Source organism: Malus sylvestris, chromosome 5, assembly GCF_916048215.2.
Source record: "Malus sylvestris chromosome 5, drMalSylv7.2, whole genome shotgun sequence".
Taxonomy (NCBI): Eukaryota; Viridiplantae; Streptophyta; class Magnoliopsida; order Rosales; family Rosaceae; genus Malus; species Malus sylvestris.
The window spans coordinates 15,357,257-15,383,081 of record NC_062264.1 but is presented as its reverse complement, the minus strand read 5'-3'; the positions used below and the strand labels follow the sequence as shown (position 1 = coordinate 15,383,081).

The 25,825-nt window shown below is 39.8% G+C and overlaps 1 protein-coding gene across 6 annotated transcripts in view; it reads right to left on the bottom strand.

The window, feature by feature from the left end:
- Positions 1-19,527, bottom strand: part of LOC126620760 (AP2-like ethylene-responsive transcription factor AIL5) — a 41,728-nt gene extending 22,201 nt beyond the window's left edge. For all 6 annotated transcript variants that reach the window (XR_007622655.1, XR_007622654.1, XM_050289040.1 and 3 more), the window contains exons 1-2: positions 19,349-19,527; positions 15,187-15,274 (exon numbers count right to left, since the gene is read on the bottom strand). Coding sequence is in view for 4 of the 6 variants with exons in the window: in XM_050289040.1 (XP_050144997.1) it covers positions 15,187-15,274; positions 19,349-19,405 (145 nt within the window). In the remaining 2 variants the exon portion in view is untranslated. The remainder of the gene's footprint in view (positions 1-15,186; positions 15,275-19,348) is intronic.
- Between the last annotated feature and the right edge of the window lie 6,298 nt (positions 19,528-25,825).

Here is a 25,825-nt window from a genome sequence, read left to right as displayed (position 1 = left end):
GGATGAAGGTTGTCATATATAGGAATTTCCCAACAGCGAGTAGTGGCACTATTCCTTTACTCTTGTTGGCAACCGTTGGGTAATTGAAACAATAAGATTCACGCATTTTCAACTTTGTCAGAAATCTTTGACAAAGTTGTGTGTGATTTCCGCAAAGTTGAGGTTGCGTGTGAAGGATGGCGACAAATCCTGAAAAGCTGGTCTTTTTGAAATTCGGAGAGTGGTGCCTCTTCGATCTTTGAACCGGTGGCCTTGTTGCCTCTTCAATCTCTGAATAAACGGCCCAGCTTTTGATATTCGGGGAAAGGTTCCTCTTTAGTTTCCAAATGGCCACGTTGCCTCTTTGATTTCTGAACAGACCCTGTTGCCTTTTCGATTTCTAAACATGCCTTGTTGCCTCTTCTTTTTTTTAGAGGCATTAATCGTGTTAAAAAACACACTTATAGAGTTGCTACCTGTTAGGAATTTCCCTCATTTTGTATTTCTAAGAATTCAACTTACACGACCTCTTATTCTTTCATCATTTTTTTGCAAATAGCTTGCCCATCTGATCATCGTCTTGATTTGTATGTTGGGGAAGATGTTGATATGTCTTCTCCAGACAACATATGGCGCCCATTATTCTTATCCCATACTGGTCCTCTTACGGTTGAGGACTCTGTGATGAAGAATGACATAACCGCTACGGTAGTAGCTAGAAATCTTCTCACCCCTAAGGACAACAGGATCCTTTCCAAGCGATCTGATGAGCTGGCTGTCAGGACTCTCTGGCTTTCAGTGTTCAGTGTGCAAGCTCGGTATCAAATATGGGCCAACGCCTTCTTGCTCGAACTCGTCAAGTCGAGTCACTGATGGCTGAGATGGTGAGTCTTAAGCAAGAGATTAGAGGGCTTAAGCATGAAAACAGAGAGTTGCACATGCTTACCAATAGTTACTCAACGAACATGAAAAGAAAGCTCGACTAGCTGCAGGAATCTGAAGGTCGGATTCAGAGTGATCAGACGTTTGTGGCTTTACTCCAAAGGCATCTACTGCCTTTGTCCTCCAGAGCTCTACCAAGTGTTGAGGCTGCAAATAATCAACTTATGGTGCCTCCCCCTTCTGGAGCTCCGCTGAGTACTGAGGCGCCATCTGATCAACCTTAAAGATCCCCTTCTGTAAATTTGATTTGACTTTTTTTTTTGGCATGTGGAATGCGAATTTATGTAATTTTTTTAAAGAAATAAATAAAAGATGGACTTTATTTCACTAAATGCATTATATATATATTCATATGTTTCTCATGGTGCCAGATGCTCCACCATTTTTTATCATTTTTTTTTATGGTGCCAGATGCACCACCACTTCCCTTTTTTTGGTGTTGGATGCACATATCTTTTGGTGTTGGATGCACCACCCAAAACATATATATTATTTTCTTTATCTTTCGGTGATGCACCCCCCACTTCTTTTTTCTTTCTTCCTCATGTGTCGTGCATCCAGCAAGCTTCCATCATTATCTTTTCTTTTTTTTCACATGGTGCTAGCACCGCTTTGCTCTACCATTCTTTTTTTTATTATATATTTTTTCTGTATAAATTTGGGTGATGGCTAGAGGAATTTGCAGGAAGCAAAGCAAGGCGGCCGAGAAGATGGTGTTTCGAGCTTCACGACCGGCTAGTAGTTTGACGGCGGTCATTGAAGTTCTTTGCTATCATGGTGGTCATAGTGACTAGCTCAAGGAAGGCCAGGCGCTGCGATGGAGGATGGGCAGAGATGCATGATGGCAGAGCTTTGTGGAAGTTTGTTTGCTTGAGGTTTCGCTGGAATAATGTTCCAGGAGGTGAAGCGGAGTGAGGGACTGCAAGAGCTTCCATTAAGGTCAAGGACAGCGATGGAGGTCCTGGTGCTGGAAAAAGTTGCTGATGCCGATGCTTAACAGATGGGCAGAATGAGATGAGCAGCTTGGAGGCAAGAGATGGAGCACGTTGTCGGTGCAAGGTCGGAGGATGAGCAAGGGATCAGGCGCCGGTGAGGGAAGTGTCGCTAGCCGCAGAGGATGATGGGCTCGCCGTGTTTCTTGCTGCTAACCATTGATTCAACAGGGCTTGGCATTTTGTGTTAGGCCAAGAGAGCAGCAGAGCTCAGGTGTCTACCTGTGGTGATGAGGACGAGGGAAAATGAGGCTTGCAGAGAGCAGGCGAGGAAGTCGGTGACAACTGGGTGGGGGATAAACGAGAACGCACCGCCTTCGAAGCCGAAGATGAACAAATCAAAGACGTTCCAGGAACGGAGCAGCTCGAAGCTTCCACTTTCGAAGTAGAAGATGAAGCAATTAGAGGTGTTCCAGGGGTGAAGCAAGATGAACTCACCGTCGCTGGCTCGGTCGTTGGGGTCGACCAGGCACGGAGAAACAGATGCCACCGTCAATGCTACTGCAGATTGTATAAGAGCATTCCAACTCCCACCTTTCAAGCGCATCCGTTGCGGTAGAGACGGCAAGGATGAAATCGAGGAGAATTTCTCAAGACACCCAACTCCCCCTTTACTTACTGCAGTCGGCTGAGATGGCAGAGAGGACGGAAGAGGTTGTTGGACTCTCGAATGACACTTTCGCTGGAACGACTTCGAAGGCTGAGACGGTCCAAGAGCGGGAGAGGAACTCCATAGGCTCGCGGGGAGTCTCTGGTGACCAAAATGTTTCAGCCTGACCTGGGTCCATTTGAGTTGGGGGTGTTGGAGTCGAGGAGCTTGAGAATGCCATCACAGATGTTGGAAAGCTCGGTCTTGATCTTGGATCGGTAGTTGCAGATTAAGGAGGCGTGGTCGTCGTTGCCGCGACTTTCCTTCTTCTCCTCGATGGAGGAGATGATGCGCCAGGAGGCACGGGCTCATGGAGTCTACAATAATCGCTGCTGTTATGGAGGAAGAAGACGATGAGTCAGCCGTGGAAGAGCTTGACTGCCCCAATGTGGAGGAAGCTTGATCAAGAAGAAGGTAAAGATGGGCCTTCTCTCTGAATTCTTGAGGCCTTGAGCTGTGTTGCATTCCATTTGATTTGGTGGATATTTTGTCACGGGCCTTGAGGTCTAAAGGGTCTAAGAGGGCATCCTAGTTGTTTGGGCCAAGAAGGAAAATATGTGCTCATATATATATATATATATATATATATATATATATATATATATATATATTTCCTTTTTTTTCTTTTGAAGAAATTTTATCTTTGTTTTTTTTCTCGAAGAAACTGTGATTGAATTTTGTACAAAGAAAATTGCAATTTTCTTAACAAAATAAATTTGTAATAAAATTGACCTTCTTTAATAAAACATTTATTCTTTTATTTTGATGTGACTGAACTCGAAAAATTTAACATTCGAGCTGATTACGTACCCCTCCAAAGAAGAGATCAAGTCGTAACGTAGTTCAAATACATATATATATTTTTTTGTATTTTCTTTTGGTGCCGTTTACAGTTTTAGCTCGTGCAGGCAAGGAGCGTTGGTGTCGTGTTGCAGTTTCAGCTCGTGCAGGCAAGGAGCGTTGATATTGCCTTTTATGCTCGTGCAGACCAGGAGCGTTGGTGTTGCCTTTTATGCTCGTGCAGACCAGGAGCTTAGTGCCATGCAGTTTAGGCTCGTGTAGGCGAGGAGCCTCGTGTCCTACAGTTTAGGCTCGTGCGGACATGGAGCTTTGGTTCGTGCAGTTTAGGCTCGTGCGAACAAGGAGCATTATGAATTTGTCAAACGATCTTGGAGAGGCATTTCTTGCAATCTTCATAGCAAGGTGTCTTGATTAAGTGTTTGAAAAAGTCTTCGGGGAAGAAATCGCACATCGTGATGGGGACGGACGATCTTTGTGTTGAAATTTCATCATTTTTAACAATTTCCCGTTGCTTTTGAGGTTGACAAAAGCTCATTTGCCCACTTTTCGAGTGGCGAACTTGTAGAGGAGATGTAGGCTTCATGTGTAATTTCTTCGGCGTGACATGAATCCATCCTTCAACTTCGCTTGACTCGGAGTATGGCCCCAGCGGTTGAGGTGAAAACTTTGAGTCGGAAGAGCTAGAAGTGATAGTGGTATAGTTTGACGTCACTATATCATCAAGATCTAGCTCGATAATTCCTTTCTGAGCCAGCTTCATGATGAGATCTTTCAGCACGAAGCACTTTTTTGTCAGATGACTGATGAAGCGGTGGAATTTATAGTATCTTGGACTATCGATGCGATTCATCTCTTCTGGTCGTCTGCACTCAGGCAAACCGATCACCTTCTTTTCCAGCAAGTCTTCTAACATGGTAACCACATCAGAGTCGGGGAATGGATAAGTCTTCTCCTCAAGCTCCTTCAAAGTGTGTCTACACATCTCTTGATCACGAAAAGCTTCGGCTTGAATCGCCTTGCCTCATGTAGGGATTTTGACGGGAGCTGTATTGACCGTCATTGCTTCCTTGGTGGATTTCCACGTAACCTTCTCCACCTTTGTCCCAAGAACTTTGTTGTTCTTGTAGTCGACGATCGGTTCTTTCTTCCTATGATGGGCAATGCTCAACTCCATGTCATGGGCACGGGTGGCTAACTCCTCAAAGCTCCGTGGTTTGATGCCTTGAAAGATGTAGTGTAATCACCACTGCATGCCTTGAACACACATCTCAATCGAAGAGGTCTCCGAAAGTCTGTCTTTGCAGTTGAGACTTAGAGTGTGCCATTGGTTGAGGTAATCCACGACTGGCTCATCTTTCCATTGCTTCGTACTTGTCAGCTTCAGCATATTTACAGTGCGGCGGGTGCTGTAGAAGCGGTTAAGGAATTCTCTTTCCAATTGCTCCCAGTTGTTAATGGACTCAGGCTCTAGGTCTGTGTACCACTCAAAGGCGTTTCCTTTCAGCGAGCGCACAAACTGCTTAGCGAGGTAGTCTCCCTCCGTCCCCGCGTTGTTTCAAGTTTCGACGAAATGTGCAATATGCTGTTTTAGGTTTCCTTTTCCATCAAACTGCATGAACTTTGGTGGTTGATAACCCTTTGGCATCTTCAGGGCATCAATCTTCTTGGAGTAGGGCTTCGAGTAGAACAAGGAGGTATGTGAGCTCCCTTCGTACTGCGCCTTGATGGTGTTGGTGATTATCTCTTACAGCTACTGGATAGAAAGAGATCCCATGAGTGCCGCTGCTTGGTCTAGCTCCGGCTTCACATCGATTTTCTCTATCGGAGGCTCATCTTCTTCGCCAACTCCTCTCTTTAGTGGATCATCCTCTAGGTCGGGGTTCTCGTTGTCATATGGCTCTAGTCGGCTGACGAGTAGAGCGATTTGCAAGTCTCTTTCTTCCACAATCCGTGTTAGCCTTACGATCGCTTCATTCATTTGAGCCAGTTGTTCTTCAATAGAGGTAACACTGATGGTCATGACTTGTGCAACCAATAAACGTGACTTTCCTTTAGACATCCAGGATGCTGATGAAGAACGTCGTTGGATGCTTTGGGATGTCATCTTGTGTGCCTCAGTAGCATGCTTCAGTGCCCCCAACTAGGTCAGGTTGATGACGAACTCAGGCCTTTGATGCTCCCCTTGCCCCTTTAGCGGCACCAACTTTGAAGCGGCATGTTGAGGAGCGGTTGTGGGACCAATGGATTGTCCGTTGGCGGCAAAAGTGCTCAGGATCCTTCCCTCAGTGGTTGCGAGAACGGGTTGTCCCTTGCTTGATGCCATTGACTTTGAGGTGTATTTGGATTTCTTGAACGGAGAAAGAGATGAGAGGTAGAGATAATCCCACCGGGCGTGCCAAATTTGTAAACACGGAAATTCCTGCGATGAATGAGACAAGAACACGTGTACAAAATAATATTTTGTATTAATGATTTTGCGGTTACAATCTCTCTCAAATTTGATCTTCTGATTCGATCTCCATAAGGTGTTGATTTGTGGATTGTGATGCTGATGCAAGGGCCGTCGAGGCTTGATCTCTGATGAATGGTTGGAAGTTTCTTCAAGGGGGCTTTTTGGGCCTGATCTTGAAGGTTGATGGATGAACGGATCTTCAAGGGCTTTTGGGCTTGATCTTGAAGAATTGTTGATGAAAGGATCTTCAAGGGCCTTTGGGGCTTGATCTTGATGAACAGTTGATGGATGGATCTTCAAGGGCTTTTTGGGCTTGATCTTGAAGAACGGTTGGATGTGTGTATTTGTTGATGTTGTTGATCCAAAGGGCCGTTGGGGATTGATCTAAGGATGAACGGATGATGAATGATGAACACTTTCTTCAAGGGCTGTCGGGGTTTGATCTTGAATTGGTGGAAGTTCTTCAAGGGTCGTTGGGGCTTGATCTTGAAGGTTGAGTTAACGAAGAACGAAGAGGGCTTTCTTGATCCTTCGGGATTTCTTGGGAATTTAGGAGGTTTGATGCTTGAAAGCTTTAGAACTTCAAAGCTTCAAGGATTTAGGGAATTCTCTTCCAATTTGGGAGTATAGAAATGTATATGTGAGTTCCTTCTTCAATTCCCCCCCCCCTTTTGTGAATGAAATGGCTTCTATTTATAGAATTTTCCAAGGCCTAATTTTGAATATAATATTCAGATGAAATAAATTGTTTCTGTCAGGTGTTGACACATATCCTATTTGATGACTTTTTCGATTTATTTTGATTTTTCGTTTAGTCACACGCTACGTGTAAAATTTATATGACACGTAAGCGTTGAAATTTTAATTATCGATTAACATTTATTTTACCGAAATTTCAATGTCTACAGTACATTTCATCACCTGGTTGGTGGCAATAGCGGCAGGTTACCAAATAATTGTGGAAAACTGGGCGTACTTTTGATCACCTGGTTGGTGGTAATAGCGGTAGGTTGCCGAATAATTTTGGAGTACTGAGCGTACTTTTGATCACCTGGTTGGTGGTAATAGTAGCAGGTTGCCAAATAATTTTGGAGTACTGGGCGTTCTTTTGATCACCTGGTTGGTGATAATAGAGGGCCTGGCTCTTTTGAGCATATGGGCATTTGCACTCCACACAACATTGCAACCTATTATTTTGGGTTTGTCGGTTTTTTTTTTTAACCTTCTGATGGGGTTTATACAGATGTCTCCGAAAGATAAGAAAAATAAATTACATCATTCAAAAATAAGGAAAGTAAATCACATTATTCTGGTGGGGTGTTTATTCCTTGCTTTTGCTTTCTCTTTTGCTTTCTTCTTTTGCTTTCTCTTTTGCTTTCTTCTTTTGCTTTCTCTTTTCTTTCTCTTTTGCTTTCTCTTTTCCTGATCTCTTTTGCTTTCTCTTTTCCTGATCTCCCCGCTCCTTCTCTGTCCACCCACGTTGCTTTGCAGGTATCTTTTGCTTTTCTTGATCTCCAGTACTTTGGATTGTTGCGGAAACAAGCTTTTGGGAAAGGGGCAAATGATTTAGCATAACCCTCTTTTATGACCTCCAATTCCTCAGAAATAACCACAAAGCCATTGGCTACAATGCCCCAATACAGTTGTTCTCCACCATTAGAACCCAGTGCAGCAAAGACATTGTCACCCTTGCTGTCATAGACAACAAAAGCAAAGCTTCCTTCAAGATCTTTGACCACTTGATCAGCCGGGTACGGACCACGATCTCGAAGGGTTCTATAAGCTTGAATCACAAGCACGATCTCTGAAACTGCGGAATCGCCGGAGGCAGCGTTAATTGCTTCGAGGAATGGACTACCGCAGACTGCAATGACTGTAAATGCAAATTCAACTGTGGTTTTCCCGGTGAGATTTGTGGCTGCTGCTGCGCCATTGATGGTGTCTGTAGCTGTAGCTATACGTCCGTCACCGCCGCACTCGCCGACGCTCGACACAATGTCGTGAAATCCAATTGCCTCGCCAATTTCTTAGGCGCAACTTCAGAGACCGTTTCGCTTTGCTCCATTAATAGAGACCGAAGAAAATCAGAATAATTGGGGAAGATAGAGCTACTCTCGAACTTTTGGTCTTTTTCACTTTCACTCCCTCTCGATGTTTTCTTTAAATTGAATATCCTAAATAATGAAGGGCTGGATGAGAGCGATGGCTGATCCTTTTCCGCTTCCAATGCGGCGACCTCATCGTCCTCTTCATCTAGATCAACCTCATCACTATGACCATCGTCACCTTTGGGTACCAGCTGGCTCAGTTTTTCAACACTTGCAGCCATGTTTTTCTTGTCACTGTTAACGAGCTCCTCTTCTGCCATTTGAGAATTGAAAGTTGCACCTTTGGTTGCAGAAATAGCACCCACAGCTGCCGACATTTTTACCCGAAAAAAGCACGAAAAGACGGAGGAAAAGATGAGTGAAGAAAAGTGTAGACCAAGGTTTGGTTAGATTGGACTAGATGTTTTAATTCACTCGGTTTCTATAGATCTGTGCAAGGAACTATGGAATATGATGTCGAATTGTATTGTACAAAGTATTGTATGAGAAAAGGATTTGGAGTTTTTCTGTTTTTGGGTTTTTGTGTGGATTTTGCAGATTTACGGTGGAGGTGAAAAAATGAAAGAGAACCGACATAACTTTTCGTGTCTGTTCCCACAGACGGCACCAAATGTTGATGCACAAAACCGAAGGTCTTGGAACAACGTAAATCCGAACCGTGAATCTGCAAGTAATGTAAATAACACAAGATGTATCGTGGTTCACCCCAAGGTTTGGGCTACATCCACACTGATTGTATTTCTCTGAGAGTATTTGAAGCTAGAGCTCTGTAAATGAAGCTTTTGAAGCTGATTGACATGAGTGATGCTCATGAATGTTTATGTATGATTGTCATGAGTGATGCTCATGAATGTTTATGTATGAATGACATGAGTAATGCTCATGTATAATTTGGAATACTGGGCGTACTTTTGATCATTTGGTTGATGGCATGAAGGAGAGTACGGGTTGTACATTTCATCACCTGGTTGGTAGCATGAATGGCTAGTTGCCAAATGATATTAGAGTACGGGTTGTACATTTCATCACCTAGTTGGTGGCATAAAGAAAAGTACGGGTTGTACATTTCATCACCTGGTTGGTGGCATGAAGATGAGTTCCTCCTTCACCTTTCATCATCTGGTTGGTGAGAATAAGGGCAAGGTGTCGAGGCACATTGTACCAAGTGTCAAAGACACAAAGTATGTTGAACCTTTTCGAAGCACAGTTGGCTTATGTATGGATGTGTTGGAATGTATGATGTTTATGTATGAATGTGTTGGAATGTATGATATCTATGTATGAATGTGTTGGAATGTATAATGTTTATGTTGATTGATATGAGTGATGCTTATGAATGTTTTGCTATGCATGAAGGGATCCATGTTTTTGATATGTGAACCATGTTGGTTGTAACACTTAGTATCACATACTTTGTGTCAAAGTACGTATGTTAAAGCTCTGAGTTGGAGTATAAAGGTAGGTCAGCGTAGACCAAGTGTTCCAGTGTTAGGAACGCAAAAGACTCATAAGAAGTTGTCTGAATTCCCTCTTCTTTAAATATTTGCCTAATGGCTTGTGTGACAAAAGATCTCAAGCGGTTAAGAGTCAAAACATTTGTAATGTGTATACCTTCTTATAATAGCATTTCCTTCAGTACCTAGTCCTCCACTTTGAAAGAGTGAGGCTTGGCCCCATAGTCATAATAATCGACAGTACGTTCACCCCTGGTTGTCTTGATACGAACTTTTATCCCTCTTGTTGTAATGGGCTTGCTGAGAGTAAAAATCCTTCCTCTTACCAAGAGACAAATACGTTTGGTGACTTAGCGAGTAGCTAAATGAGGCAGGAGATGATGCAATGGGTGTCTGAATGGCCAATATCTCCTCACTTAGTAGAACTTGACTTCGACTTCCCATTTGTTAATAGGGGTTAACCATATGGGGGTTCCCTTGGTATGTCCTTGCTTCGACGGAAGCGTGGTTGTAAGTCTGTGCAATCCCCTCAGAGTAAGTTTTCCAAGTGTTGGCATTGATCATGTACTTGAAGAAACAATCACGTAGGCCTGCCGTGAAAGCCTTGAGGGCGGTCTTGTCATCTGCCTCAGTGCAGCGAGAATACTTATGGCTAAAGCAACCGGCATACTCTCGTAGTGACTCATCCGGCTTCTAGCGAATAGTGTACAAGTCATCTGCAAAAAGCACGTGATCGGTCTAGAAGATGTGTTGAAAGACAAACGGTTTCCTCAATTCCTCAAATGAGTCTATTGTCTCAGGTGGAAGACGGCAATACCTGTTTAGAGCTCTGCCAAAGAGGGTGGAGGGGAAAAGAAGACATCGCTCTTCGTCAGTGTGCATCTGATATGCCATGGTGGACTCAAAGAGGTTAAGGTGTTTAATTGGGTCCTTCCTTCCATTATAAAGTTGTAAACCAAGCTTTTGTTTTGTCTTCGCTTGAAGGGGGTGTCGATGATCCTTCTTGTGAGAGGGCCAGGCCTGGGTTGGTTCCAGTCAGGTATCTCGGCCTGACGTTCGGCCTTCAACTTGTTTACTTCCTCAATGAGCTGTAGGACAAGGGGGTCCTGAGTAGAGTCATGTACCACTGGAATTTTCTTTCGTAAGTCTCCATCGCCTCTTAGAAATAGGAAAGTTTGAGCAAGGACGTGTGGTTTTTTCTTGGACTCGCCGTACTAACTTCTAGGGTGAGTCTGTCGGAATACCTCAGAGTCCCCAGTACCTTCATGTTCCTCTGGGACCTGTCGTTCCTTCCCTAAATTAGCAGCTGCCCTGGGTCGTGGGAGGGGACCGAGTCTTTCAGAAACCTTTGGGTCATTAATCTTCGAGCATATGTGGAGAGGATTCTCTCGACGTTGCTTTAGGAAGTCTCGGTAGTCACGATAAACGGCTTTCGATCATTCCAACCCTTCTGCAAGGAGGTGTCTTCCTCCACTTCTTCTACTTTGGGTCGAATCATCTGGGTTGAGAGAAGTCTTATGTTGATCAATGTTTTGATGATTAGCACGTTCCTCATCAGGGATACTCATGTCGAAGGGAGGTGACCCTCCGTGTTGGGGGGCACCCAGATGATGGTTGATGTCCACAAGGGCAACGAGCTCCCGTGTTTAAGTACGCATAGTTTCATGGAGCGTCTCAAAGAGCTTCTCATAATGCTCCTAAAGGACCTTATTCTTCATTACTATCTTGTTGTTCTGAGCTTCTAACTCATCGCTTTAGCTTGAAGAGAAACTCTTTTTCCTTCTTTCTTTCGTTGCTTCCCACTAGGTGCAAGAGGGGTGTCATTATGTGTGTTGTGGCTTCCTTCGCTCCCCATGTTGGAGAGGGATGCCTGGTCAAAAGAGAGTGTACGAATGGTGGAAACCAGCTTGGCAAAGCTGAAGAGAATGGGAATAAGTGTCATTCCCACAAACGGCATCAAATGTTGATGCACAAAACCGGAGGTCTTGGAACAACGTAAATCAAACTTTGAATTTGCAAGAAATGTAAATAACACAAGATGTATCGTGATTCACCCCAAGGTTTAGGCTACATCCACACTAATTATATATTTCTCTGTTTGTGAGGGAGAGAGATGGGGAGAGCTTCTGAGGGTGAGAGAGCCCTTCCATGGCCTAAGAAATTGGCCTCCTCGAATTGTGAGGGTAATGAGTCCTTTTATAGAATAAGGGCTCCTCACTTATTACATATTTGTCCTTTCCTTTATCACATAATTACATTTAAGTCCCCTGAGTATTTGTACGATATCTAAATACGAGGCCCTAAATATGGTATAAACAGTAATCATAGCTAAAAAGAATGTAGAAATGTTCAAACATGACATGACCTTATATTATTCCATGAGCCAACTTAATATCAATCCACTAAGTGGAATTATAATGCTTACTTGTCACAGAGAGCATGCTACAATGAAGGCATATGGCCAAACTAAGCGAGCTGCAGCACTCAGCAGCTATCTACATACCAGAATAAGGATTTTGGAGATGACAACAGCTTCCAGAAACACAAAATCAAAGATTGACCTGGAAAATGTGAAGTAATCAGGTGAAATTAACATTGTCCTAATAATAAAGTGAGAAAATCATATTCATCATAAATCGGTAACCAAAGTCACAAAGGAGGATTCCTCTCAAAGTTAAGGACATGTTTTTGTTGTAGCACCAACAAATTGAAAATCATATTCATCATAAATCAGTAATCCACTTGCATATTCTTTTCCCAATTTAAACTTTTATCAGTAATTAACCACAATGAAATACTTTTAATTTCATAGGCTTGTTAAGGGGTCAAAGCTTTCAATGGTCACTATTTTCACATTTAGTAAAGCATGTGATCGTTAAACAATGATGAATTATAAGTACCTGTATACGCTGACAAAAATGATGTATTATCAAGAAGAAATTAGAATATCAAAGTCTTAAACAAAACATGAGGCACAATTATCACAGTTAGAAAAATCACTTCTTCCTGTTACAAATATTCAATTCGAATCATTTCAAATAAAATGCACATAAATTCAAACCAATACATGCACACAAAAGTAGGGAAAGTCACAATTGGATCAAATATAAAAGACACGTTTAAAGAAGATGCTCAAGGAAACATTATATTGATGAAGATTCGAGAAGGAATATGGTCAAGAACGAAACTATGAGGAATACCAAATACCTCACAGGGACAAAAAACTACTGGAATGTACTCCAACAAATGTAACTCCAACATTCTCTAAAAACTATCTCCATCCTACATCATCATCTACCCTTAAGCACAACCACTAAAATTGTAAAAGACCTGAAAACCATGAATCTACATCACAAATAATAGATATTATTAAGATGGAAAACGTATTCCATAATGCATGGGGAAACTGTAAATGTAACAAAAACTGTGATGGTGGAATGGAGTAAATATGTGAAAGTGCAACAAAAGGGTTTAACTGATGACCAGTCATTTATACTTGATAATGTTCTGAATTGTCAGCTGGATAAAGCTGTTAAAATGTGTTTTGGAATCAGTCTTCTCACAACATGTTTATCTACGCTATTATTTTTTTAACTTCCTTTTATTCAAAATTATGTTTCAGTGTACTTTTGATGGCATGAAGATTTCTGACAGCACACCAACTTAAGACGTAACAATCACACATTCTAGTGTTATTGTGGTCGTATATATTAAAAGGATGTTATAAGTAGATAGCTAGATTTAATCCCAATGTGCAAAAAAAAAAACATAAAAGAACAGCCATGAAACCAGTGTTAATTAATATACCTCAAAAGTCAAAGGGCCAGTGTGAGATTTCAAACATGGAGATTTACTTCATTTTAAAAAACTGCTAAATACATTGGGAACTGTTAAAAGCATGAACTACAAATCTGTAAAGAAAAAAGGCTTCCACATAAGTTTAAACTATCAACTCTCAAGTTAGCATTGTTACTGTTTTTGAGTTGGATGTTGGCTTCCTGACATGGTATTAAAAGGGATTTATAAGTGTGTGCATTGTTAAATCACCCAACACCATGTGTTAACCAAGTAATTTATAGCTAAAGAGCAAGATATGCCACACAAAACCTGTATTTAGATGCCAATCACTAAAAGCTAATAAAAATTCCTAATCTAACCATCCCTATACTAACAGTTTGGAGAAGGATCAAAACTTCTTGTCCAAATTTGTGTTCATTTTATTTCAATTGTCCATCAGAGCTTAAGAAGAATGATTAAATAAAGACAATGGCAAGCCAAAGAAAAAATACCCGCCTTTTAAACTTCAGTAATGCATAGTCTTGTTGTGGTTTTTGTTTTTTTTTCTAAAAACCAGACTAAGAGAATGGTCAACACCAACGTTCTATGTGTTCAGATAATCGCGAAGACTAAAATATAAGCTCACAAATATAATCCTAACACGATCAGATCATTGCCAACAAAAAATATCCATTATTAAAAACATAAGTGCATTGAGAAGGTGTAAAAAAGAGTAATGACCATAAAACTAATGATGTCATTCATCAGTCACATAGAGACAAATTGGTTTGTGGGCTTCACATTGAGGGATAAAGGGACTTATCAAAATAGATCCCACTAACCTCCCTATATAAAAACATAACATGATTTAGATGATTAAAACTCATTTGGACAATCAGCAAAACTTGAGTGAAAACAATTAACTAATTAACCACTTGCACCCCGCTTACAGTGAAAAGTAAATTCAAATTAACAGCCATATGAATCCAGAATCCAGATTCATTAGGATGGATGATTGGCTGATAAGAATCCAGGGCACAGATGAAACCTTGCTAAACTTGGCATTTGGTAATTCAAACAATTAAACGAAAGAACAAAATTATGTCCAATCATTCCCAAACAACCACTTTTGCCATAATTTTTTTCTTTCATTCAATTGGTTGAATGACCAAATGGCTAGTCTGCCAAGGTTTCATATGTGCCCTAGATTCTTGTAAAGCATGAAGTTTAAAGAAACATGAAGCTTTAAAGTAACAGAAGCATAAATGAAAAACCTTGGAATAAACTGAACTTAAACGTAAAATGGCAATTGGGTTAACAAATCTTGAAATTAAACTAAATCACAAAATGAAAAGCACCTCCAATAAATTGACATTTTATATTTTTGGCTGGCAAAAAAATTTGTATCTTTGCTGGAATATGTAAATAAAAATGCAATTTGACAAAAACATTGAAATTGAAATGCACAAAAGCAAAGCAAATTAGAAAACCTTAAACCAAATGACAGCCTAGAAATGGAACTGTTTTTAATCATTTAGGTTCAAATGATTGGCTGGAGAAAGGGCCATTCTTTGAATTTACATGATAAAAAACAGAACATAATTTAGGGATCCAAAAACTGAAACTGAGAAGAAAAAAATTAGAAAAAAAAATTGAGAAAAACAATTAAATTGAAATAACAATGATACTCCCAAAAAAATTGGTAACCTTAGCGTATTAGATACCCCCAAAAACAAAAATAACAAAGACCAATTAAAGAAGGAGTTCAAAATTTTAGAATAGGCAGATCAAACGTCTAGATGCCTTTGGCTGTTCCCATCTAAAACTTTCAAACTTAAAAAAAAAACACACTTAAACCAGTTACACAACTGTAGAGCACAATTTTTAAGGGTGCCACTGCAATTGAAATAACTTCTAGATACAATGAGAGAAAAAAAAATTACGGTAATTTGACATGAGAAAAGAAACCACATGATTCAAAATAACCCATTGGTAAGCTAAGTTATAAAATGGTAGATGCTATGAAACATACCTAACAACCCTGCTTGCTGTGAGCTATAACATCCAAGTTCCACCATGTAACCCTCTGCATAGCCGTGTAACCTCTGGTAGCGAAACCCCTGAGAAGGTTAAGAGCTCTGATCAGAGAAGGCAAACCAAAATCATCTAGTTAGACAACCGCGCACAAACACAGACACACATGCCTTTCACAGAATGGGAATCCAGGTAAAACAAAAAAACGCAAAAAATCGTTAATAGTTACATTTACCTTAAGTGCTTGATAATGTTCTGAATTATCAGCTGGATAAAGCTGTTAAAATGTGTTTTGGAATCGGTACTCTCACACCATGTTTATCTACGCTATTCTTGTTTAACTTTCTTTTATTTAGAATTATGTTTTAGTGTAGTTTTGATGGTATGAAGATTTTTTCAAGCACACCAACTTAAGATGTAACAATCACACATTCTAGTGTTATTATGGCGTATATATTAAAAGGACGTTATAATTAGATAGCTAGATTTAATCCCAATGTGCAAAAAAAAACATGTAAGAATAGCCATGAAACCAGTGCTAATTAATATACCTCAAAAGTCAAAGGGCCAGTGTGAGATTTCAAACATGGAGATTTACTTCATTTTAAAAAACTGCTAAATACATTGGTAACTGCTAAAAGCATGAACTACAAATATGTAAAGAAAAAAGGCTTGCAAATAAGTTTAAACGATCAACTCTCAACTTAGCATTGTTACTGTTTTTGAGTTGGATGTTGGCATCCTAACATGGTATTAAAAGGGATTTATAAGTGTGTGCATTGTTAAATCACCCAACACCATGTGTTAACCAAGTAATTTATAGCTAAAGAGCAAGATATGCCACACAAAACCTGTATTTAGATGCCAATCACTAAAAGCTAATAAAAATTCCTAATCTAACCATCCTTATACTAACAGTTTGGAGAAGGATCAGAACTACTTGTCCAAATTTGTGTTCATTTTATTTCAATTGTCCATTAGAGCTTAAGTGAAAGAATGATTAAATAAAGACAATGGCATGCCAAAGAAAAAATACCCACCTTTTAAACTTCAGTAGTGCATAGTCTTGTTGTGGTTTTTGTTTTTTCTAAAGACCAGACTAAGAGAATGGTCAACACCAACATCCTATGTAATCAGATCATCGCAAAGACTAAAATATAAGCTCACAAATATAATCCTAACACAATCAGATCATTGCCAACAAAAAATATCCATTATTAAAAACATAAGTGCATTGAGAAGGTGTAAAAAAGAGTAATGACCATAAAACTAATGATTTCATTCATCAGTCACATAGAGACAAATTGGTTTGTGGGCTTCACATTGAGGGATAAAGGGACTTATCAAAATAGATCCCACTAACTTCCCTATTTAAAAACATAACATGATTTAGGTGATTAAAACTCATTTGAACAATCAGGAAAAGTTGAGTAAAAACAGTGAAAACAATTAACCAATTAACCACTTGCAGCCTGCTCACAGTGCAAAGCAATTTCAAATCAACAGCCATATGAATCCAGAATCCAGATTCATTAAGATGGATAATTGGCTGATAAGAATCCAGGACACAGATGAAACCTTGCTAAACTTGGCATTTGGTAATTCAAACAATTAAATGAAAGAACAAAATTATGTCCAATCATTCCCAAACAACCACTTTTGCCATAATTTTTTTCTTTCATTCAATTGTTTCAATGACCAAATGGCTAGTTTGCCACGGTTTCATATGTGCCCCAGATTGTTGTAAAACATGAAGTTTAAAGAAACATGAAGCTTTAAAGTAACAGAAGCATAAATGAAGTAAAATGGCAATTGGGTTAACAAATCTTGGCATTAAACTAAATCACAAAATGAAAAGCACCTCCAATAAATTGACATTTTATATTTTTGGCTGGCAAAAAAATATGTATCTTTGATGGAATATGCAAATAAAAATGCAAATTGACAAAAACATTGAAATTGAAATGCACAGAGGCAAAGCAAATTTGAAAACCTTAACCCAAATGACAGCCTAGAAATGGAACCAAATGTGAACTGTTTTTAATCATTTAGGTTCAAATGATTGCTGGAGAAAGAGCCATTCTTTGAATTTACATGATAGAAAACAGAACATAATTTAGGTATTCAAATAACCGAAACTGAGAAAAACAAATTACAAAAAAAATTGAGAAAAGCAATTAAATTGAAATGCACAGAACAAAACAAATTGAGAAAAACACTTAAATTTCTTTATGCACAGAAGCAAAGCCAAGCAGAAAAGCTTAAACCAAATCATAGCCTGGAAATGTCAGGGCTTCAAAGCATAGACATAGTCTAAATCCAATCTAATCAAACGAAATTAAAGCTAAATAAAAGATGACTACATTCAAACATTTCACGAATGAAAGGGCGGGGGAAGGCAGATTATAGCACCGCGAACGAACATACGAAGCGAGAGGCAACAAAGGTTAATCTCACATGTTAAAATATTCTAAAATCGCACTGTCTGAAACGGAAAGCATGGGGAAATAACGTATCGAAGTTCAGGACATACCAAAGCCTTGATCAAAAGGTAAGTCTCAAAACATCAATTTTCACATCATCCCCTACAGTTGACCAAAGATAAACGCACAAATTTCCAAACAAAGCAAAGAAATCAAAATTTTGTGATCAAAACTAACTAACAAATCATATCGAGACATCTTTGCTTGGTGTGCGGCAATGCTCTAACCCACTATGGGTTATAAATTATTCTATCCAGTTACACTGATGGGGTTTCACTGCCAGTTGACGACAAACAGAAAAACCAAATTTAATAAAAAGGTTCATCCAATAACAGAAAATGTGAAAAAAAAATAAGGGGAAAAAAGAAGAACCCCAAACTATATACCTGAAACAGAGCCACAGTGAAAAGAACAGTACAAGAGCAACCAAAAATGCGTGTTATGTACTTGGAATTTAAGAGCATTATGTAAAAGATAAAAAATAAATAAAATAAAATAAAAAAGCACATGCCTATCATGATCTCCGCATACCCGCTGCTGTCTTTATCGAAGTGTTGGAAGGTAGTGTAGAGATGTTCTCTATCCATCCAGTTCAAGTGCATTGTTGCTGCGATGAACTCATCATAGTCTATGGTTCCGTTGCCATCAGCATCAGCCTAATGAAAAGACATTCATTAGAACTAATGTACGTAAGTACCAAAGAAATACAGAGAGAGAGAAGGAACCTGCTCGTAATGGCAAAGAAGGGTTGAGTAGTGTTTCCTCTTCTCTGCAACTATCTACACACGCACGCACGCGCACGCACGCGCGCGCGCACACACACACACACATATATATATATATATATATATATAATTAAGTACATATGATTTTCTTTTATCTTTCATTTTAAAAATTGAAAAATTAATAATTCATATTTAATTTAGTGAAATGAAGAACTACAGATAAAATAGATAGCCCAACCATCTCAAAGCCACCCCTCCTTGTTGCCTCCACATGTAAATGCTCCCCTCTTGAATTCACAAATATAAACAGCAATTTATATGGAATCAAAGACCCATACTTTATAATTACACTAAAAGTTTAACAAATCTCATAAATGCATATCAGTCCAAGGTATCAAGTTCTCAGAGTGGGGAATTAGTGATTAGAACAGTTAATTATCTGCTCCTTTTTGGGTATGAACTAATTAGCACAGTAGCCATAAAAATACCAGAAAAAAGCTCAATAATTTATGCAATTTGGCCAAAATTTATACAATTTCCAGCAAAACCCAAAACTCAATAATACAAAAGGAACCCAATAAATGATTGAAGTAATATTATACACAACTTATGCAAGTCCAAAGAAACCCATTTGATCAAACTTACTGAATACGGAAAAAAAAAAGTACAATCGAAGTATGGATTAATAATTACCTCAACAGCTAACGGAGCCAAAGCCAAACCCTAGTGATTCGAAGGGCAGGGACAATCACAGAGGCAGTAAAAGACCTTCTTCTTTCCCACTGCTGCTGCTGCCACCTTCTCTCTCTAAAAACCAATTGGAAATTGTTTAGAGAGAGACAGAGAGGGTGATGATGATTGGACGAAAGAAGTATGAAAAACTAAAATACGTGCAAGCTTGAATTCAAGTCCCAAATTGAAAACAGAAAGGAAGAGTGTAAGGGTGGTTTACCAAGGTCAGGAGCGGTGAGTCTCGTAAGAGAAGCTGATGAACAGTGGCAGGAGCCATTGCACAGTGAAAGGCCTTCGCCTGTGTGTCCTGAGTAGAATGGAGTGAGTGGTGGTGGTTCTGTGGTGATGTTTTGCCGGAAAATGGAGGCGTTGGTGGCTCTGGGGTCTCGCCGATCCTTATTCCTCCCTCCCCCACTCTTCCTTTCGCGCTGTTTCCTTCTCCCTCTCCCTCGAATCGTACACCCCTTGTGGCTCTGTCTGCCTTTCCACGATCATCAACACGTGGCATGAACATCAGCGGCAGAGAAAGTTAGTGGCAGCCTTGTAAATAAAGTGAAATTTTGATCCAAATACTATTCATTTGTACAATGCAATTGAAACACCTTCTTTAGACTAAAGTAATAGACATAGATTAGGCAAATTTTCACAAATTTAGTTACATAAAAACCCCAAAAGGTGACATTTCTACAAAAACACAGTAACTACCACTCAAAAACTTGTTTTTGCATGATCTTGTTCAGATTTTTAGTTTATTTTTTGCAAAGACCACGTTCAGATTTTGTGATAAAAAAAGGGTTTCGCATGAATTATCAGTTTCGTAAAAATCAGTTTTAGTGTTTGGCATGCTCAGTTTCACGTTTTTTAGTTTATGAATAAATTGACTATGCATCTACCTTTGTGTGGACAATTAATTCTTCAACGACCTTTGTGTGTAAATTGATTATGCATCTACCTTTTATGTGTAAAGTGATTCTGAATATATCTTTCAGGGTTTGCATGATCAGTTTCACTTTTTTTAGTTTATGCGTAAACTGATTTTGCATCTACCTTTTGTGTGTAAACATATTATGCATCTACCTTTTGGTGTAAAGTGATTCTACATCTACATTTTGTGTGTAAAGTGATTATACATCTACCTTTTGTGTGTAAAATGATTCTACATCTACATTAGTGTGTAAACTGATCATGCATCCATGGGCTAATCTACATATGCGCAAGGAGGAGGAGGGGTAGTTGCCCCTCCCCATGCCAGAAATCAAGCCAGGAGCGGTGGTTACACCCTTCTAGTCTCGTCAGAAGTGGCCTAATTCCGTATGTGTTTTTCTAGGTTTGCTGCTGGGTGGCAGAGTTGCACAGAGTTTTATTTTTTTTTTTTTTAAACCAGGCTAAAATGACATTGTTTGGTTCTGGTAAAAAAAAATTAAAATATTCCCTTAGTGGGACGATGTCGTTTGGTTATTGGATTAAAAAAGAATTAGGGTAAACTGTCGGTTTACCCCCTGAACTTTCACCTCACTTTCGATTTCCCCCATGAACTTTTCTATTGGAAAATTAAGGACTCAAACTAATTTTTTTAGCCAATTTGCCCCCTACCGTTAGTTTTTCATATATTTCTTCCATATTTCCGTTAAGTGAGACCATGTGCACAACATGTGAGGGTAGTTAAATTATTTCACTCTTAAAAATGATTAAAAAACTGAAAATAAAAAAAAAAAAAACTTTCCCTCTATTTTTTCCCGCTAATTCCTATCCTCAATTTTATTTTTCCCTCTCATTCCTATGCATGAGAAATAACATATGGTGTTATTGTCTTCATAAGTAGCTAAGTTAATCTTTTTCTTGAAGCATGTACTACCATTTTTATTTTCTCTAACAAATTAATAATTTGACAAATGCTCATGGTGCTATTGTCTCCAAAGCAGTTCATTAATATAAGAAACATGTCCATAAAAAAGACTAGGGTTTCTTATATTAATGCACTGCTTTGGAGACAATAGCACCATTAGCATTTGTCAAATTATTAATTTGTTAGAGAAAATAAAAATGGTAGACAATAACACCATATGTCATTTCTCATGCATAGGAATGAGAGGGAAAAATAAAATCGAGGATAGGAATTAGCGGGAAAAAATAGAGGGAAAGTTTTGTTTTTATTTTTTATTTTTCAGTTTTTTAATCATTTTTAAGAGTGAAATAATTTAACTACCCTCACATGTTGTGTACATGGTCTCACTTAACCGAAATATGGATGGAATATATGAAAAACTAACGGTAGGGGGCAAATTGGCTAAAAAAATTAGTTCGAGTCCTTAATTTTCCAATAGAAAAGTTCAGGGGGGAAATCGAAAGTGAGGTGAAAGTTTAGGGCGTAAACTCACAGTTTACTCAAAGAATTAAATAGAACCGCTAGTCCCTCGTTGCCTTCACTCTGAACCGGTGAATCTCGTGCCTTCCTTCCCACTTTTTTCATAACCAACCAGCACGCAACAACAATATGTGGGCCCACTCTCTCCTTTCCCTTACTTCCAGACTTCAAAACCATCATCCTTGGTCTCTTTTCTCTTTTAATTTCCAAATTTATATTAGCCAACCCTAATTGATTATTTAATATTAAATTTTGTTTAATTGATATAGAATCATAGAGTAATTAATTAATATGGTTATTTAATATTGATTACCGATATGAATCCTACAATTATTAATGAATGAAATTATTTAGGTAAAAACTGAATTTTTGATTATTGATTAATTGATTATTGATATTGATTAATTGAATTGAATTTTTGTTTATTGATATAATTGAATTGAATGAAATTAGTCACATAGTATATTCTACTCTAGAATTAAGAGCCTACGGTATTTTGTTTTTTTTACCCACATTATACAGTTACGTAATGGAACGATACTGCTGAAATCCTCCTTCAAATATTCCAAATAGTCCTCCTTCGAATATTCTGAGTAGTCCTCCCTTGAATATTCCATGTAAGTATTTCAAGTAGTAGTTCCCAACAAAGTGTAGTCACTGAGTTGAATGAAATATTGGCTAATCATCCTGCAGACTTGGATCTAGATGTCAGATGCTTAATTATCCACCTAATTATAAAAGGATTTTGTTGTTGCAATTTTTTGAACCCTGCACTCTTTTAAATTCGCCCCTCCCCACTCTCGACAATTCCTAGCTTCGCCACTACATGCATCTACCTTTTGTGTGTAAAGTGATTATGCATCTACCTTTTGTGTGTAAACTGATAATGCATCTACCTTTTTGTGCATAAAGTGATTCTTCATCTACCTTTTGTGTGTAAACTGATTCTATATCTACCTTTTGGATAATCAGTTTGTGATACACATGATCAGTTTTGTTTGTACCATACTTGATCAATCCCGAAACTATTGAGTACCGGTCAACGTTATACCGTCAAGGACCCAGAAGAATTTCCCTCAAACCAGGAGGTCAATCACAGTGTGACAGTGTCGACATCAGAAGCCAATCATAGCGCGACACGGTCAACATCAGAAGTCAATCACAACACGACACGCGTCAATGTCAGAACAAAGCTAGAAACTCTCTTCTATAAAAGGAGATCATTCTCCCACAATATTTCCTAATGTCATTTGTACTAAATCATTCACTAGTACTCACTAAAGGAGAGCTTGAACCTATGTACTTGTGTAAACCCTTCAAAATTAATGAGAACTCCTCTACTCCGTGGACGTAGCCAATCTGGGTGAACCACGTACATCTTGTGTTTGCTTCCCTGTCTCTATCCATTTTCATACTTATCCATACTAGTGACCGGAGCAATCTAGCGAAGGTCAAAAACTTAACATTTTCTGTTGTACCAAAGTCCTCACTGATTTTGTGCATCAACAAGTTTCATATTATTTGTTCAAATAATCAGTTTAAATTCTTTAGTTCATTGATGGAATTTCAGCTTCATTAATTCAAAAATTACTAATTATTGTTTTATTTTTATGAAGATGTCGTCAAAAGAGAAACATTAGGCAACAAAACAGAAAACATCTCCAAATCCTACTCTTACTAAAAAGCTTTGGACATCTGATGAAAACTATGCTCAGATGAAAGTGAATCTCATGGCTTTTGTAGAAAGACTACAAGAACTCAAGACAAACTTTTAGAAAAATCCAGAAGTGTTAATGTTCTTATATGCCTCACTATTTGCTCATAAAGGCATATGAAAAAGGTGAAATACAAATAAAGAAAGCAGATTGGGATGTGATACATATTTGTGGAGCCAAAAATATTCACTAGGCGACACGTGGACTTTTGGACAAAAGAGGACAAAAATACCCTCGAGGCATACCGGGTTTCCTACACGCGAGCAGTAGAGAATCATTTTTTCAACCAAGTCAAAAGTGCCCAAAATAGGTATCAACTTAAAACCTAATTTATTCATATATTTCCCATTTCATTATTTAGCTAATCAATTAGCTAAATAATATACTTATTCCTTTCATATTTCATAAAATCATAATAATTGACTAATTAAGGGATTAATTACCTAATCAATCCCTTAATTGTCAATTTGAAACATCCACTCAAACCTAAAAACACAAGAGGGACGGCTATCCCATTGAAAAACCTAATCCATTACCTTTTTTCTACCTTTTCCCACCATTTCTTCCTTTTTATTAGCCAATTATACAAAAAACCACCAAAACATTCATTTTATGTTTAATAGCCAAATAAATTGGCTAATTAAACCTAAAAACCCTAGCCACCTCCTATCCCTATAAATATACTCCCATTCTCACCAAAAAGATTTTTCCAAACCTCTTGCAAAAATTCCAAAACACTCTAAACACTATTTCTCTCTAAATTTCTAACTTTGGCATCGGAGGTTCTTCGGCCAAAGCCCCCCCCATTCATCGTGGGCGCGTGAGGCTTTTGGCCTTAACCTAAGGTGCTAGTTGTTTTGTAGGTGCAAAATCGTCCAAGATCGAAGAGGAGAAAATTTGCATCCACAAATTGGTGCTTTCATTGAGAGTTGAAATCCATACTCGTAGAAGACTCTCGCACAAAAAAGGTTTTTTCTTTATTTTCTAGTCCATTTGAATATTTTTCATACGTTCTTATTATTAGAATTTTTTACTTGCAAAGGTTCTTTGATAAAACGTATAAGCAAAAAAATAATGGCTAGAAATTTAGAAAATTCCACAAGTGAAAATTCTAATGTTCAAGAAATGGGATTGCGGAGATCCGTGAGGCTAAATGCGACAATAAGGGGAGCGGCATCATCATCACGAGCTTCAACCATGGGAACCACCGTGGTGGCTACTTCGGTAGCTACCCGCGGCGAGGTCCATGGTGCCTTCACCACGGCCACCATGGGAACCACCGCGGTGGCTACTTCGGTAGCCACTCGTGGCGAGGTCCATGGAGCCTTCACCACGACCCGGAGATCCGTAAGGCAAAATGCAACAATAAGGGGAGCGGCATCATCACCACGAGCTTCCACCATGGGAACCACCGTGGTGGCTACCTCGGTAGCCACCCACGGCGAGGTCCATGATGCCTTCACCACGGCCACCATGGGAACCACCACGATGGCTACTTCGGTAGCCACTCGTGGCGAGGTCCATGGAGCCTTCACCACGGCCCGAGCCGTGCCATCCAAGGCTCACGGTACCAAGACCACGATCCAAGCCGTGCCATCCAAGTTCACGTGGACCCAAGCCCAAGCCTCGCATTCACATACACCGCGCATTGAGCAGCCTGCTCCCGTGATCCAGCCTGCTCCCGTCGAGCAACCCACTCCCGTGGCCCAGCCTGCTCCTGCCAAGCAGCCCACTCCCGTGGCCCAGCCTGCTCCTGCCAAGCAGCCTGCTTCCGTGGCCCAGCCTGCTCCCGCCAAGCAACCTGCTCCTGCCAAGCAGCCTGCTCTCGTGACCCAGCCTGCTCCCAACGAGCAGCCCACTCCCGACGAGCAGCCCACTCTCAAGGCCCACACTGCTCCCGTGGCTTTCTAAGCAGCCCAAGTCGGCCCAAAACTATCTCAACCATCTGGACCTACCATCGAGCCGGGGGCATTCCCACCACATTTTTTCGCGGATTTGACATTTCCCAACTCAAATCTCGCGCCCGAAGTCTACCACCCTTCCACTGCTCAAGGAGGCGCATTCATTCCAAGCTTTTCCAATCCAAATGGCGAACAACACTTGTCTCGACAAGTCATAGAGTTGACGAGCGCCCTTGCACAACAGACAACTTTGGTGAATCAACTTTTGCAACGCATCGGGATCCAACGTGCCCCGGACGAGGTATCCCGAAGTAGGACAAGGGCAGACGAACCTTTCCAGCAACATCCCAGCAAGCAGCCATTCGACCAGCCACGAGCTGAACGTTCAGGCAGTGTACATTCCCGATTGGGCCCCCGAGATAGCGTATACTCCCGTTTTAGCGCGCGGATGAGCGTGTACTCTCGACTAGGCCAATGGATGAGCATACATTCACGGTTGGGGTCACACTCCGATAGTCAACATGAGCAACCTTCCAGAAAAAGTGTTCATTCGTGGCTAAGCCCACAAGGAGCATCATCCACCTCACATCAGAGTAGGCAGCACGACGGACGGAGAGAAGCAGTCACTCAATCCAGCTCAAGTTCAACCAGCAGCCTGCGAAGAACTCGCTCGCCTGCTAGGAATGCACCATATGCACTGCATCTGCGGCATAGAC